General features: G+C 38.7%; 2 protein-coding genes and 1 long non-coding RNA gene across 6 annotated transcripts in view; 1 reads left to right on the plus strand and 2 right to left on the minus strand.

Annotated features, from left to right (window-relative positions):
- The window catches only part of LOC148127309 (uncharacterized), a 51135-nt gene that overhangs the window by 35631 nt on the left and 283 nt on the right, over positions 1-15221 (minus strand). Inside the window, exon 2 of the mRNA XM_087923216.1 lies at positions 14201-14843. Within this exon, the coding sequence (XP_087779342.1) occupies positions 14201-14843 (643 nt within the window). The remainder of the gene's footprint in view (positions 1-14200; positions 14844-15221) is intronic.
- Positions 6874-13728, minus strand: LOC148127310 (uncharacterized). Its single transcript, XR_015742199.1, has 3 exons — positions 11792-13728; positions 10107-10142; positions 6874-7618 (listed from the first exon to the last, which is right to left on the minus strand). It is a non-coding gene; the product is annotated as an uncharacterized LOC148127310 (long non-coding RNA).
- The window catches only part of DAPK1 (death associated protein kinase 1), a 71554-nt gene continuing 67207 nt past the window's right edge, over positions 10875-15221 (plus strand). For 2 of the 4 annotated variants that reach the window (XM_087926802.1, XM_087926804.1), the window contains exon 1: positions 10875-14895. The gene's annotated coding sequence lies outside the window, so the exon portion shown is untranslated. The remainder of the gene's footprint in view (positions 14896-15221) is intronic. The other 2 variants (XM_087926803.1, XM_087926805.1) reach the window with 1 other exon arrangement.

The raw sequence follows: 15221 nt of genomic DNA on the forward strand, positions 1-15221 counted from the left end.
TGTCCCTTTCATTCACATATAAAAAAAAAGATGTGAATGAAATTTAAAACGATCAAAGAAAATATAGATAGACTCCATCTTTTAAAAAGCATTTCTCCTACCAAAGTTCATTTTAAATTGTTTGACTGGCCTTGACCAGCTTCAAAATTGAATACAGACCTGGACAGAAAAAATGTGTGTGTTGCTGCATGAAAAGATTTCAGCTGTTAATGGATAGAAGAGGCAATCAAACTATATAGACTTCCATGTCACATCTTTTTGGTAATTTTTTTTTTTTTTAAAAGCTCCTTCAACACTTACTGTTTACATTATTTTCTTTCAGGGTAACTGACTTTATTGTTGTATTTTATTATTTAATTGGATTTTTCCCCTTTTTCACACCACTTTGATTTTCTTTGAGAAGAAGATTGATATAGAAATAAAACAATGATAATAAGTTAAATCACATCCTAGTTTATACATAGGAAGAGGAATTTAGAAATATGTCGAATGGAATATAATCCTTACTATGGTCACAAATCAGGATTCTAGTAGCTTAAATATTATTATTACTATTATTATTAACAATAACAGTAATGATGATGATGATGGAGGAGAAGGAAGAGAAGGAAAAGAAGAGGAGGAGGAAGAGGAGGAGGAGGAGGAAAGAAGAAAGAAGAAGGAAGAAAGGAAGGAGAAGGTGGTTTGTATTTTAAATAAAATAAGACAACATAAATTTGTAGCTAGGACATTGCACTGATCAAAGCATGTCATTTTACAGACGGTATAACACAATTCAGCCACACTCAAAGAGAAAGCCTTGTACATTTGAAAAATAAAAAACATAATAAACAATAAAATCATGATATAATAAATACATTAAATCAATTTTCTTTATTTCGATTTATGATTAAAATGAAAATCAACTCACAATTGCATTAAAATAAATTGCAATTGTAAGTTGACAACTACTGTCCTAGCACTAGACATATGTGTTTTATATGCTGTTCATAGATACATAAAAGCATTTTGGGGTGTTATTTTGTGCAAACAATGATCAAAGGCATTGGGTGCATTCATGGTGCAGAGTTCCCAAACTAGACAAACGATTTTAGCACTGGGGACAGAAAATCCAGAAGAATCTTTTTTTGTGCTGTAAAAATAATAATAACTTAACATAAACTGCTCTGTCCTCACCTTCAGTGGACTATTTGTTTGGCTCTGCATACAAGCACAGCTAGACTGTTCAAATTCCTCTAAGGGCTCCTCCAGATGGCTGGAGTGAAAGTGCTATCCCACAGTCCTTGAGGCAGCAGGGAAAGTATGCTGCTAGCAGAAATTGTGCTACCACATTGCCAATTTCTATTATGCAATGGTAATGAAACTGAAGAGTGCTGTCCTTATGCAGCTCTTGATGGACAAGTTTTTCTTATGCAGCTCTTGAGGGACAGGTTAAGGCATAGGTGGATTTCCCTGACTTTTCCCACCTCTCATCTGTCAGCAAAAAAAAAAAAAAAGCTACCGATCTCCTTAATGTGCAGCATTGCAGTTACGCTACATTCAAGGAGATGACTGATCTAAAAGGCAGGTTTGGTTACTCCTCAAGTTGTCCAATTAACAAGTCACAGGCATAGAAGAGTACCTAAGATGAAGTGGGAGGGTGCTCCTTCCAATCATCCTATTCAACCTTGTGAAGCCCGGATCAGACTTCTCCATCACAACACGTCAGGGAACGTATGCCTCTGTCGTTCACAAACGGTGGCATAGCTGTTGCAAATGTTCATTTTATGGCTAGGGGGCGCTCAAACAGCAAAGCGCAAAACAGGAAGTTGGTTCAACCAATCATCACACAGGATGCACTCTTCCACACAATGCGCAGTTGGGATTTGGAAAAGGAGTGTGTCCTACCTTATAGCCATCTGCAACCTATGCTTACCCATTAGTCCCTTCATAGCATAGGCATGTGGCGATGCAGTTCTGGACAACTCTAAATCAAGTTAGACCTGTTTGCTGTATCACTTCTGAATACAAGTAGCTCTCGACTTATGACCACAACTGAGCCCAAAATGTATGTTGTTAAGTGAGATGTTTGTTAAGTTAGTTTTGCCTCATTTTTCAACCCTTCTTATCTCAGTTATTAAGTGAATCACTGCAGCTGATGACTGAATAACTCGGTTGTTAAGTGAATCTGGCTTCCCCATTGACTTTGCTTGTCAAAGGGTCGCAAAAAGGGCTTGGGACATAGCAATGGTCATAAATATGAACAAGGTGCTAAGCATCTGAATTTTGATCCCATGATCATGGGGGTGCTGCAAAAGTTGTAACTGTGAAAAACGGTCATAAGTCACTTTTTCGGTGCTGTTGTAACTTTGAATGATCACTAAATGACTGTTGTAAGTCGAGGACTGCCTGTACAGGCCTAAAGCTCTTTGAAAAGTGCAGCTGGCCGATCACAGACAAGAAACTGGAAAGAAGGGCTGAAGGGATAGGGAGCTGATGTTTTTCCTTGGAATAATCCACCTTCTTTTCTTTTATGTACACTGACAGCATGTGCACCAAGACAAATTCCTTGTGTGTCCAATCACATTTGGCCAATAAAGAACTTTATTCTATTCTATTCTGTGCCCATGTTCCAGCAGCCCTAAACCCTTGTTTCAAAATACCCCAGCAGACAGGTGATTGGGAGTGGGACAAAGCAGGTTGTGTGTGTGTGTGTGTATGTGTGTCTGTGTGTCTGTGTCTGTGTGGGTGTTTGAAAGAGAGAAACAGAGAATAACAATCAAAATTTATCCTTAAATTATACTACAAGAAATTGGCTCTGCTGATGGTAAGTGACCAAAGAATCCAGGTCAAATCATATGGTTCACGATTCCCAAAAGCAGTTATGAAAAACCTGCAGTTTGTAATTAACCAGTATGTAATAACAACAGCCATCATCATGGCAACAACTGTTGCTAACGTCCAAACGAAATAGGCAAAACGGTGCTACCCTTTCCCCCATCAAGGTATTAAAAAACAGTAAAAAAGCATGACCCTGTGAAATGCTTGTCAGAAAACCAGTAATACATCAAGTTGTAAAAACACTAACAACACACAGCTGGAAAAAAAATGGTTATTTCCCCATTTTAAATCGACCTATGCAACACAAAACCACTGTTCTGTTTCCAAAAAACAACAACCCCTAAATATGTTTTAAATTATGTATCTAGTAGTCTTTCAGAAGAGACCTGTACTTGCTTGTACAAATCATGTGCCGAGTCTTGGTAAGTGCTTTAAAAACTATCATTTAAGCATTTCATGAGTAGATTCTTCTGCAGAAACCCAGTACCTAGCCCCTCCTGCACCTCAAAGCAAAATGGCCCTGGACAGCAGTTCCTACCTACTGGAGGAGAGATGTTGCATTCAAAGATGTCAAAAATGGCTAATAAGAGCCAAGGAGATCCTAACTCCTGTCTGCATGTTCAATCATGGATGAAGCATACTTAGATTTTATCCTTGGTGAAAACTATTTGGAGGAGAAGAAAAAGGCTGCTTTAAAACTGCAACAGCTAACTTGAAGCTGTTCCAGCTATGGGCTGAGTAGGAGACAACAATAGCATCAAGGGGGGATGTCAAAGAGAAGAAGGCGGGAAGAAGAAGAGGAAGAAGACTGTAGCATCAAGCAGCTGCAGGGGTTACCAGGACAAATTGCCCAGTTTGAAGGAAGTGAGGAAAACCTCAAAGTTCAGTATCAAGAGAACAGAAACAATTCAGCTTCCCAATAATCAGTCCATCCACAGTAAGAGACAATGTAGCTAGACATTGTGGAAGGAGAAGCAGAAGGAAGATAACATCGCATCATTTTTGTTTCGGTGGATTTTGGGTTTCTTTCATTTCCTAATTCTAAGAAAGAAAAGGAGAAATCATGTTAAGATGAAATAATATTTATCTTGCTTCAATACTCATTTTCAGCATTTTCCCTTGACATCTATTACAAATTTGAAAAATTAACTTCCTTACTGCTGATTTGACCTTTATAGCTTCCATCATGTTACAAAAAAATAAATAAAATAAAAGTATCTTTTGTATTGACTTGTAAATATTGCTTGTCCTGTGTCATCTTATTAAAGGATTTTCCCCATCAGCAGCAACTCATGCTAACCCTGTAAATTTTAACTTTAACAAAAGAAAAGAAAATCACTTACATTGTTTAATGCAATTGATCGACTTTGATTTATTTCCCAGAATTGTGCAAGTCCAATGGATTCAGCAGAACCAACTATTTTGATAACCAATGGTGGGTGAAATGAAAAGATTCCAAAGCATTTCCAGTACTGTGTATATACTGATATAAATTCATCAGGGTACCTTTCATCCTACATCTCTTCCCCACATGAATTTTAATTTACAGATTAAAGGAAGAAAATCCAAACCTGAAATCTGCTACCCATGTGTGTGGCCTAATTGACAAAAACCATCCTCAGCCTCTTTCCCAAAAAGGAGAAGGACAGATTTTTCACCCTGGCAAGGGAAGAAAGCGGCCCTTTAAAAAAAGAGACATCTGGCTATATATCTTTAGATCAGAAATGCTATCTTGCAAAAAGCATTTATCTCTTTAGGGGAAAACTATTGCTTAATGGCCCTGAAAGTACAGAAATAGTTTATGCCACAATATATTTAACAGAGATAGAAAGAGAGAATAAATAAAGAGCCACTGCAATCAAAAAGAAGAAAACTCAATCCTACTTAACTGCTAAAATCTTAGTTGACTAGGTATACCCAGGTTGTTGGGGGCAATATGCTGACTCTGGAAGCCGCTTTAGAGAGGGCTGTAAAGCACTGTGAAGTGGTATGTTAGTCTAAACGCTATTGCTAGAGCTATCCATATTGGCAAGAACAACTTCTTTTAATATCGACAGCCATTTTCCCACAACAGAAATCTTGGAAGTTGTATTGCATCTCTAGAGTAAGTGTGGCCAAAATAAGCACTATGTGGAACCACATCTCCAAGCAAATGGAACAATGCTCTCTAGCTTCCTTTTTTAATCTCTCCCTCACATTTTATAGCAAAGCATAACAAGATAAATTGCTTTTTCCTGAGATTTAAATTGCTAGCATGAAAAAAAATTGAAATTAGACAGAGGCATAGGGCTCTGGTTATCTATGCATGACATAAACCCCATAATGAAAAATACTGGTATTTTCACAGTACCGCTTACAGAAAATAAAAAGCTACAAAGAAGTTTCAGCTTCGTGTGCAATTTTCTGTACTGCTCCATGATACCTTTCTCAGCTTACTAGGAATGCTGAACTTCATTATGTTCTGAATTGGTGACAGGTACTACTTTGCTTGTTAAGATATATACCCTGCCTTATATTTAGGAAGGTCAAGGTAGTGTATGCACTACTGTACTCCCTTCCTCACCCACATTTGGATGAGAAAGGATGACCAGCACAAAATCACCGACTGGGTTTCTATGGCCCAGGCTGATTCTTGAACCTTAGTATTCCCATTGCCTATCCAACACAACTACCAACATCCTACACTGGCTCTGTTTATATCCTCATGCCATCAAGTCAGTGTTTACTCTTAGCAGCCACATAGACGGGAAAAGATGTTCTGTTCTCAACTTTGCCTTTAATCTCCCAGTGTTGCTCCAATTACCAAGCTCTTCCATCCAGCCCAATATTGCTCCGATCCCATCATTGCTGCTTTTCTTCTTCTTCCACATTTCCCAGCATTATAGTGTTTTGAGGTGTCTAGGTCTTTGCAATTTGATTATTATGCAATTAGGTCGTTACAATTTGAGTCTGGTTAGTTGTGTCTCTTGAGAACTCTTGATTTTTCTATCATTCGTGTTTGCAATGATGTGGAATATGAGTTTAGACTTATTATTAAGTAAGTTGGGTTCTGAGTATAATTCACAGTACTGGTTGTCACATAGTAAGCCTTCATGGCCCAGGGCCTGGATATTTGCATGATCACCTGTCTCCAACAATATTTGCCTGTTAAATACATTTGGTAGAGTGATTCTATTACTCAGTTAAAGCTGTGAGCTTATGGTACTAAGGAAATGGGCCTTCTCTGTCATTGCCCTGCCCTCTTGAACAGCATCTCTCCAGAGAGACATATAAGTCTCCTGTTTTCTAGAAGGCCCTTAAGACCTGGCACAATTTCCACATCTGGGATTAGTCTGGAGATCCTGGAATACTTTTTATAGTTATATGGCTTTTTAGTTTGAGTTGTTATGTTTTTAATTGTTTTAATTGTATAGTCTAACATACGTCACCCATATTCTTTTGGAGTGATTAGCCATAATAAATTTATAACATCATTACCATCACCAGCATCAAGTCACAGGTAAGTTATGCTACAATTTATAAAGAAATATCTTGGAAAAATAGGGTCTTTGTCACATTGTAGATCTGTCACACTAGGTAATAAGCTGAGAATATTCTTGCTCAGTGGAAATAAATATAATGGACCAATATTATGCCATTTGTTCATAATCAAGAAAGTTTAAACACATCATAATAAAACAAAAGAAAATAAAATTGTGTTGCTTTGTTGGCTAGCCCCCAAATCACAAAAGCAGATGTTGTGGTAAAAAGACAATGGGTAATGCCTGGTAGCTTATTATTTGTACATAAAGATTACTATGTAAATTGTGTATAAGTGATACCGAAGAGGGTTATAAATCATTTGCCTAGTTAAGATAATGGAATCTTTACTTCAGTAGATTATGTCACGAAGTATAAAAGCTTTCAGCTAGATTGAATGCTGTGTAATTAATAATAGTCATTGTAAGGTTTCAAGCAGTTCTAGAACAGTTGGGAATAGAAATTGCTACATAATGTTAACCAAATTCTTCTCACCGGAGAATGCATAACTGAATCTTATTTTAGGCACTGGGCAGAACAATCATATAATTGCACCAGAAATCTCTAGGTTGTACTGTAGTTCTAACTTAAAATTCTATATGTTTTATTTTTCAATATAATGCAAAGATTCTGCATTTTTTTTTAAACCAAGGAGCTGTTTGTTACTCTGGTGAAGAAAATAATACCATCTTCTATGCAATTATTAAAGATAGAGATTAAATAGAAGTAGCTTAGCCTCACTGATTCATGTTTAGGTAACCTGAATGAAATACTGCAGTGCAATAGATTCTCCTTTTCTTTTTCTAAGAGTTACAGCCTCATTAATGTATTCTGATGTGGACTTCACAGTATTGTTTCACAGCTTACCTCTTAATTACCTAAGAATGTGGCCTTAATATTTGTCATAGAAATTTATTTATCAGTTTGCTGAATTATGTAGCCACCCTCTTCATAAGCAATTCTTGTTTGCCAACGAAATGCAATGATTAATTTCCATGGAAAAAAAAACAGTCATGCTCCAAATTCCTTACTCTCATGAACCCAGGGAGTGGCAGAATCAGTGTAGATTTTAGCTCTTAATTTAAGTGTCTTGGTTAATTTGGCACATAAACCTCAGTGATAGCTACTGAAAAATATGTTACTCAATAACTCTGTCTTGGATGCAGTTGTTTCATCCTGGTAGTGTTTCTTAACTTCAGTAACTTTAAGTTGTGTAGACCTCAATTCCCAGAATTCCCTGGGGCCAATCGCTCTCAACTTAATCCACTCCACAGGGATGCTGTTGTGGGGAAAATAGGAAGAGGAAGGCGTATTAAGTATCTTCACAGCCTTGAATTATTTTGAAAAATAATAATAATAAAGATTCTGGGACTTGAACACTACACTTCTTAAAGTTACCAAGGGCTGAGAAATATTGTAATACAGGGGTCTCCAACCTTGGCAACGTTAAGCCAGATGGACTTCAAGTCCCAGAATTCCCCAGGCCAGGCTTAACATTGCCAAGGTTGGAGACCCCCTGCTGAAATAGAGTATGATGGAGTACTGGACAAATTTAAGAAACAGCTGCTAAAAGAAATAATTTTACGTAACATTTCCCATACTGCATTGAATATATTTAATACGGTATGTGCAAATAATTGTCATTATACTGCCATAATGTCACTGATATTTTTAATATAATATTATTAGATATTTTTATCCTATCTTTATTATTTTTCACAAATAATTCAAGGCTGTGAAGATACTTAATACGCCTTCCTCTTCCTATTTTCCCCACAGCAGCATCCCTGTGGAGTGGATTAAGTTGAGTGATTGGCCCAAATCATCCAGCTGACTTTCATACCATAGGTGAGACTAGAACTTAAAAGTTCCTAAACTGTATAACTTTAATCAGATTTAATTATTGTTTTATGGTATTAATATTATATCAGTTAGCTGCCTTGGGCATCATTGATATCAAAATGCATCATATGTACCAACAATCTCATTGTCAGTTCTTTCTGGCTAAGCCTTGCTACACTTAGAAGTTAGAAAGGCCGAACGATGAACTATATCCCTATGAGAAAAAAGGCATTCTACTGCTATTTCCAACCTCTTTCAGAGGAAGTCTAACGTGTGATTTGGCAATTCTGCAGGAGATCACATTAGGTTCTTGGCAGGTCTTATGAGCCTATGGGATACATCTTATAACAGCAGCAACAGCATTTAATTGTTTTTTTATCCAGAAAATTACACATGCAAAATAGCTGTTTATATCAGGCTATTGAAGATATCGCAAGGAATACAATAAAGGAACACAGAGTAATTATTAAAGAATGAAAAAAGCAATTTGCTATACAGTACTTGCTCACCCTTGCCAATCTTTCTGGTTATTGAGATACCATTCTTTGACTTTCCATAACCTAAGTTATAGTTCTTCAACATATTATTTACTGCAACTTATATGTATATGCAACAAAATGTATTAAAAAAGGTCTCGGATTATAGCCTCATGAAACTTTGAGGGCACCAGTGGATCAGAAGATCAACCATGTAAAATAAGACAATCTGGTAATTAAAATCATAGAGATCCTAAAACAGGACCAGCCAGAATCATTAATTCATCTGGTGCTTTACACATGTAGAGGTATGCCATAAATTAATCCTTTCAACATGCAACTCATACTGAACTGATTTTCTACAGCAATGACACAACTCTAGAACTAGTCATATCTTATTTCCCATATTTCTTGATTGGCAAGGTTAGAATTTGTTGCTGTCAGAAAAGAAAATGTTGCAGAATATTTGTGAAAGGCCATGGATTAAGGCAAAGTTGATCGTGTCATATGATGTATTGCAATTTTTTTTTTGCCTTTGCAGAGCCAGGCATGTCGCATCTGGGCCATGGGCTGCCAGTTTGACACCCCTGGATTAAGGGATTGGGATCAAATAAAGGATTATCTGAATTTGGTTTATGTCTGTTTAAATCCAATACTTGCATGCTTTCCATGTGATGCAATGTGTCAATAATATTCTTGAACTTTAGAATGGAAGCTATCAATTTCCGACCCTTGTTCTGGAATTACTGGTTGCTATTGCATGCAGTTGCAAAGTTTTTATTATTGCCATTGCAGATAGCGATGTCTCTCTTTGGTATACATCACAATCTTTCAAATAAAAAAGGTCCTTTTAATTACCAAGGCATTACTAGTTCAGCTCAAATTTCTTCTTTTGGTCATTAGTTGCCTATAAATCTTTGTGGAATGAAAGAAACTTCAATATGGTAACAAATCACAAGAGGGAAGACATATATAGCTCAGAGGTAGGCAACATATAGATAATATATAATACACCGGCATATAGGTTCCCTATTACCAGGAGATCCCCAAATTTGCTGAAAAAGCTAAAGTTTAAGGACTTTCACAAGGGTTAGGGCTAACTTCACCTCAGGAGGGTTGATGATCCAGGGGGTGAGTCCTATGATAGGAAAGGCTAATCTCATCAGATGGAACTCCCTTGCAGATGGGATCTGCAACATGCCTCTCCTGCCAGATCTGATGGGATAGGTAGAGGTAACTGGAGAGTTACCTCCAGATACCTGGCCCCATGCTATGTACGGCTTTAAATGTCAAAACCAACAACTTCAAGTGGACCTGGAAGCAAACTGACAACCCCTAAAGGACTATCCCATGTATTGCCCTTTTAGAAGCACACATAACTGCCCATACTACAGCATTTTGCACCAGCTTTCAGGTACTTTTCAGGGCCACATAATATTTGTTTCTTACTTGTTTTTGTGTGGCTGTCCATCTCACCAAGTAACTCTGGGTGGTGAATAAAATTTAAAAAAATAAAAAAACAATTAATACAAAACTTAAAATACATAGGACTGAGAATAAATTACCTATCCTAGTTACTAAATTAACCATAAAGCTAGTTCCTACACACACTCAGGGGTCCAGAACTAGGCACAGAGCCAGAGGTGTTTTTTTTTAAGGATTTACAAAAAAGCAGCAGGGCTGGGGGTCATCCTGTTCTCTGGAGGGATAATGTTTCACCTTTATATATATTTATAATTATATAATTCCCATTAAAAATAAAATAATAAAATATTCCATATAAAATGCAATAGCCAACAAGATTAACAGCTGATATTCTAGATGATTCTCTATATAGAAAATCATTGGGGAAACATTCAGTTAATCACATAAGAAGAGCAAAAAACCTCAAATTAAGAAGCCAGATAATGCAATAAAACTGAATGTGCTTTCAGAATATTTACTTGGCCGTCTAATTAGCTTGTATTCAAATAATAGTACAATTCTGCACAATGCTACTATACATTCATTGCTTAAGGCAGAGCAACCTGACCGCTGTCCTTCACACTTTGGTGACTTCCAAATAATATAATTGTAAATATTTTCTATTTAAACTGCCTTCAAAGATTGTTTGAAAGTTCAACTATGGAAGAATCCAGCAACGTGCCTATTTATGAGGCTGACTGATCTTCACATATATTTACAGTTAAAAATCTGTAGTGACTCCCAATTCATCTGAACCCCATTCACCTGAACCCTGAACTCCTAATATTGGATCCCAAACTATTTAGCAGATCTCCCTTCTCTTGCATTCTCCTTTCTCTCATCTTCTAAACATATTCTGGTTTCATCACACTCCAAATTCCATTAAGTGGTCAAATTAATCTTGACTAGAATTGTCTGTAACAATTTCAGTGTTGTGGAAACCTTTGTCAAGATGTACCTAGATTTTTTTTTGGACTAAACAACAAAATATTTTTTTTGTTTTTAAAACAGAAACAAATGGGCAAACACACTATGATGATAGTATGAGTACCCTGAATAGTTCAGGCACTTTAATTTAGGGCAAAATATGCATTTTATTTTGGAAGGTGATATAATCATTAAACAGAAAGCATCTGACTTGGGGCAGATGGTCTTGTGAACCATTTGGAAGAACTCAAATATGTTTGGACTTACTTAAAAGTTTCAGAAATAGATACACATGCACTTATTTACAACACATGCACAGAAGTATATTTGCTTCAGCATTAACCACTTCCTAAGCATGCAAAAAAGTTCTATAACATGTCTGCTAAAGTTCAGTATAATATTGATGGATTCATATTTTTGTTTAGATCAAAATATGATTTATTGCTTATGCTTTATTATGGTGTGTGAACCAAGTCTGTGACTTATTCAACATTAGAGTTAAGCAAATCACAATCTATCAGGTCTAAATCTTCTGCCAATGACAGGTCTTTGTTTCCATATTAATTTCACTTTCCTGAATGAATCTGTACACCGGAATTCTATACAGGGAAAGAAGGTTAAAATTAGAGGCAACTAAATGTTCTATTCCACAGTTCAGTGATTTGTTAAAGCCAAAAGATGGCAGAACATTTTAAAGATATTTCTTCCACAGACCCTGATCCAGTGTATCTATTTTTCCTTACCCAAGTAAGCAGTAATGTGGAGCAGTAATATTGAGAGGGAATATTCATAAAAGGCATATGCAAAATCAAGAAGATATAATTATTGGATTGTTCCTTGCCCTTGAAGATTAATCTTTCATTAGGTCAAAGGTTCATGTAAGATTGCTCATTGCTTGGGACTGTTTTGTAGATACTTCTGGCTCATGAGTTCCTTGCAAGGTACGTACAGTCTGCAAAGCGATGTCAAATGATAAACAAAAAACTGTTAAGCATTGCAACTGCTGGAAATGCATTTAGTAATATTGAACAATAGTTATCTAAGGTTTACAGTGCACAAGCATATGGAATACTAAGGGGAAAAAAAGCTCAGATTGACACTTCTAAATTTTAGTACTACAATGCAAAATACCATAAATATTGCAATATTGCTGTATAATTGGGGATATATTTAGATCCTTCAGTCTAGTTTCCCTTCCCCAATCTTGAGCCATATTAAAAGTTGCAGTGTATTATATAAGCCATCTGGAAGAGCAGGCTACATGTAAATCTAGGCAGTTCTCTTGGTTTTGTTTTGGCAATTTAAATTTCTTTAATGTCAATATTGAGAGGTTCAGTAGTTGCATTTGTTTTGTTCAAATTTTTAAATCATTTACTTTGATTGAAAACTAATTAAGAATATCATTTTCTTTCATTAACTTTTTAAATGTTATAGTCATTTGAGAAATGGCTCAATTCAAACTTGGTATCTTAAAATATCAAACCTTTTTAGCTACATCAGGATGCATAAATAGATGCACACCCCAAACTTGGGGAAAACTTAGGTGTGCATTTCCATGGATGGAATTTTTACCACAGAAATGAGATTTCTAAACTACAACAAAAACCATTCCAATGATTTTCTGATCTTTAGAGTAATTTTCAAAATGGTTTATTATTTGCTTTCAGAATAATGTATCATAAAAGCACAAGATAACAATACCATACATAACTTTAGGAAAAAAGAGAACTCATTAAAAACAGCAAACTAGAACCAGCATCAGAAAAGTTTATTTACCTATCAGACATAAAATTACTAGACAAAGCAGTGGATATGTAAGAAAACAAAATCCAAGATGAGGCTGGAAAGGTTAAGAAATTAGCCACAGGCTTATTTCTTTCACGGATTTCCAAAACATTTCACCTATTGTTGGAAATGACCATCTCTGATTAGGTATGACAATAGTGTGGCATGCAAGGATTTTGTGCAAGAGCTTTTGTGGAATAGATGAGGTGGAATTTTTCCTTCAAGTGCTGTGATTTCAAGTCATGGCTTGAACCAAGTTCAGAAATGAGCCAATGAATTTTGGCATATGATTATATTGGCATTCAATTTGATCATAACACACAATTGTAGTCTGATTGCAGGAAACCTAATAGATAATAAAATAATGCTAACATGGAAATAACATCCTTGAAAAAATGTACAGGAACTATAATGCTGTATTTTCAGGTAGAAACATACCGTATATAATCATGGTGGTTACATTAGTGATGCCCCTCAAGATTAGTTCAGTTAAAAATGAAAATGTGGGGATGGAGTCCTATAAAATAATTCACATATCAGTAATTCACGTATCATTTCACTACTACAGAATAAAGCAATTGTGTGACAATCACTCTTGATAAGGAAATCTATGGAGATACTCAGTCAACCAGGACATGATTGTCTCAAAAATGCTGGGACAAACTGGATTTTAGCTTTTTTCCTTGAAGACATTTCGCTTCTCATCCAAGAAGCTTCTTCAGCTCTGAAGAAGGAGTTTCTTGGATGTGAAGTAAAAGGTCTTCAAGGAAAAAACGAAGTCCAGTTGCCTTTGGGGGGTGGGGGAGCTCCTGATATGGAAGTTTGTCTTTGGCAAAGCACACCTTGCTAATTAGAAAACAAAAGCAAAAGCCAACTTTTGGATAAGGTGCTACAATCATTCCACACCTGCTGCTTGCTATACCTGAGGATACTACAACTCACTTGTTTCTCTGTGTGTGATCTTACAATCCCGTTTGGTAAACATTCGGAACCGGGAGCCTTCCAAATGCGTTCAAGGTCCGTTCCCTCGATGCCCAACTAGCTTCACGTCTGACGGTTTTTGCATTGCTGGAATCCAACTGGAGGACACCACTTTAGAGATGGGTGGGCAGTATTTACCTACTGGCCATTAACCTTCTGCAAAAACCCCGGAACCCCCCAAAAAACAAATGGAACCGCGCTCTTCTACTCGGCCGCTAACCTGGCGCGAGGGAGGCCCCGACGCCTTCCAAGCCGTGCCAAGGCGGCCAGAGATACCCGAAGGTAAGAAGCCAGACTACACACCTGCACGCCTCCGTCGGCCCGTGCGTGCGAGAGTGCGTGCGTGGGTACGCACGAGCCGCATCCTCCCCCTCCCCTGTGCTCACCGCTGGCGTGGGCTGGTCGGGAGAGGAGAGGGAGGGGTGTCAAAGCGCTGCGGCTTTCCTATTGGCCGCTTGCCGGAGTGCCTTTTCCCTAGCTTGGCTCCGAAGCGTGTGCGAACGATTAGAAAGGGAGGCTGTCGCCGGAAAAAGGGAGCGCGAGCTCGAGCGAGCGAGAGGGTGAGTGAGAGAGCGAGCTGGAGGGGCGGGTTTTTCCTTCCCGGTCTCTCGCCGCCCCAGCCAGAAGAGAGCTTCCCGGCGCGCCTCCCCTCCTCCCCCCTGCGGCGGCGGCGACTCCGCCAGACGAGCCGGGGGGTTTCCGTCCCTTCCTCCGCCAGACGAGCCGGGGGGTTTCCGTCCCTTCCTCGCTGCTTCTTCCCTCCTTCGCCAGCGCTGGAACGGGGGGCGGAGAGTGGGGCAAGGCCTTCCAGGAGAGTAGGAGCCAAAAGAGGAAAAGCGCAAGGCTCTTTGCGCTTCTCCAAGCAATGCGAAGGGGAATGCCCACGTCTGGATAGCTGGATTTCACCGACAGCCGAGCGGGCGGATTTTAGGCGGCGGCGGCTCCTCCCGGTTGCACGTCCTAGTTGACCGGGTAACGGAGGGGGGAGTTGCTGAGGAATGTGGCGTCCGTGCGGCTCCAGGCTCCCGGCTCAGGTGAAATGGTGGCTTCGGGGGCTCCTGCTTGCGGTGCGGGGAAGAAGGTAAGGTGCGCGCGAGGAAGCGGCGCGCGGAGTTTAGGAGGCGCCTTTCTTTCCCTCGCTCCCCCCCCCTTCCCTCCCCTCCCCTCCCCAGCGAGGCGTTGTTCTGAGTGGGGGGGGGAGGAAAGTGGGCGACTTCTTTTTCCCTGGCTGTTGTCTCCATTTCGCAGCTCGAGGCAAGGGGGAAGAAGGGGCTCTCGCTCGTGCAAGGCGCGGGCAAGGGAGAGGACCCCGGCGGCTTGCATTTCTTGGCAGCCGAATTGGCAGCCCAGGCCCGGCGATTTTTAGAGAGCCAAGTTAAACCAGTCGGCAGCCACCCGGGACCGGCA

The sequence above is a fragment of the Pseudonaja textilis genome, chromosome 2 (genome assembly GCF_049901715.1).
Source record: "Pseudonaja textilis isolate UNSWEBS1 chromosome 2, rPseTex1.2, whole genome shotgun sequence".
In the NCBI taxonomy this organism is placed as follows: Eukaryota; Metazoa; Chordata; class Lepidosauria; order Squamata; family Elapidae; genus Pseudonaja; species Pseudonaja textilis.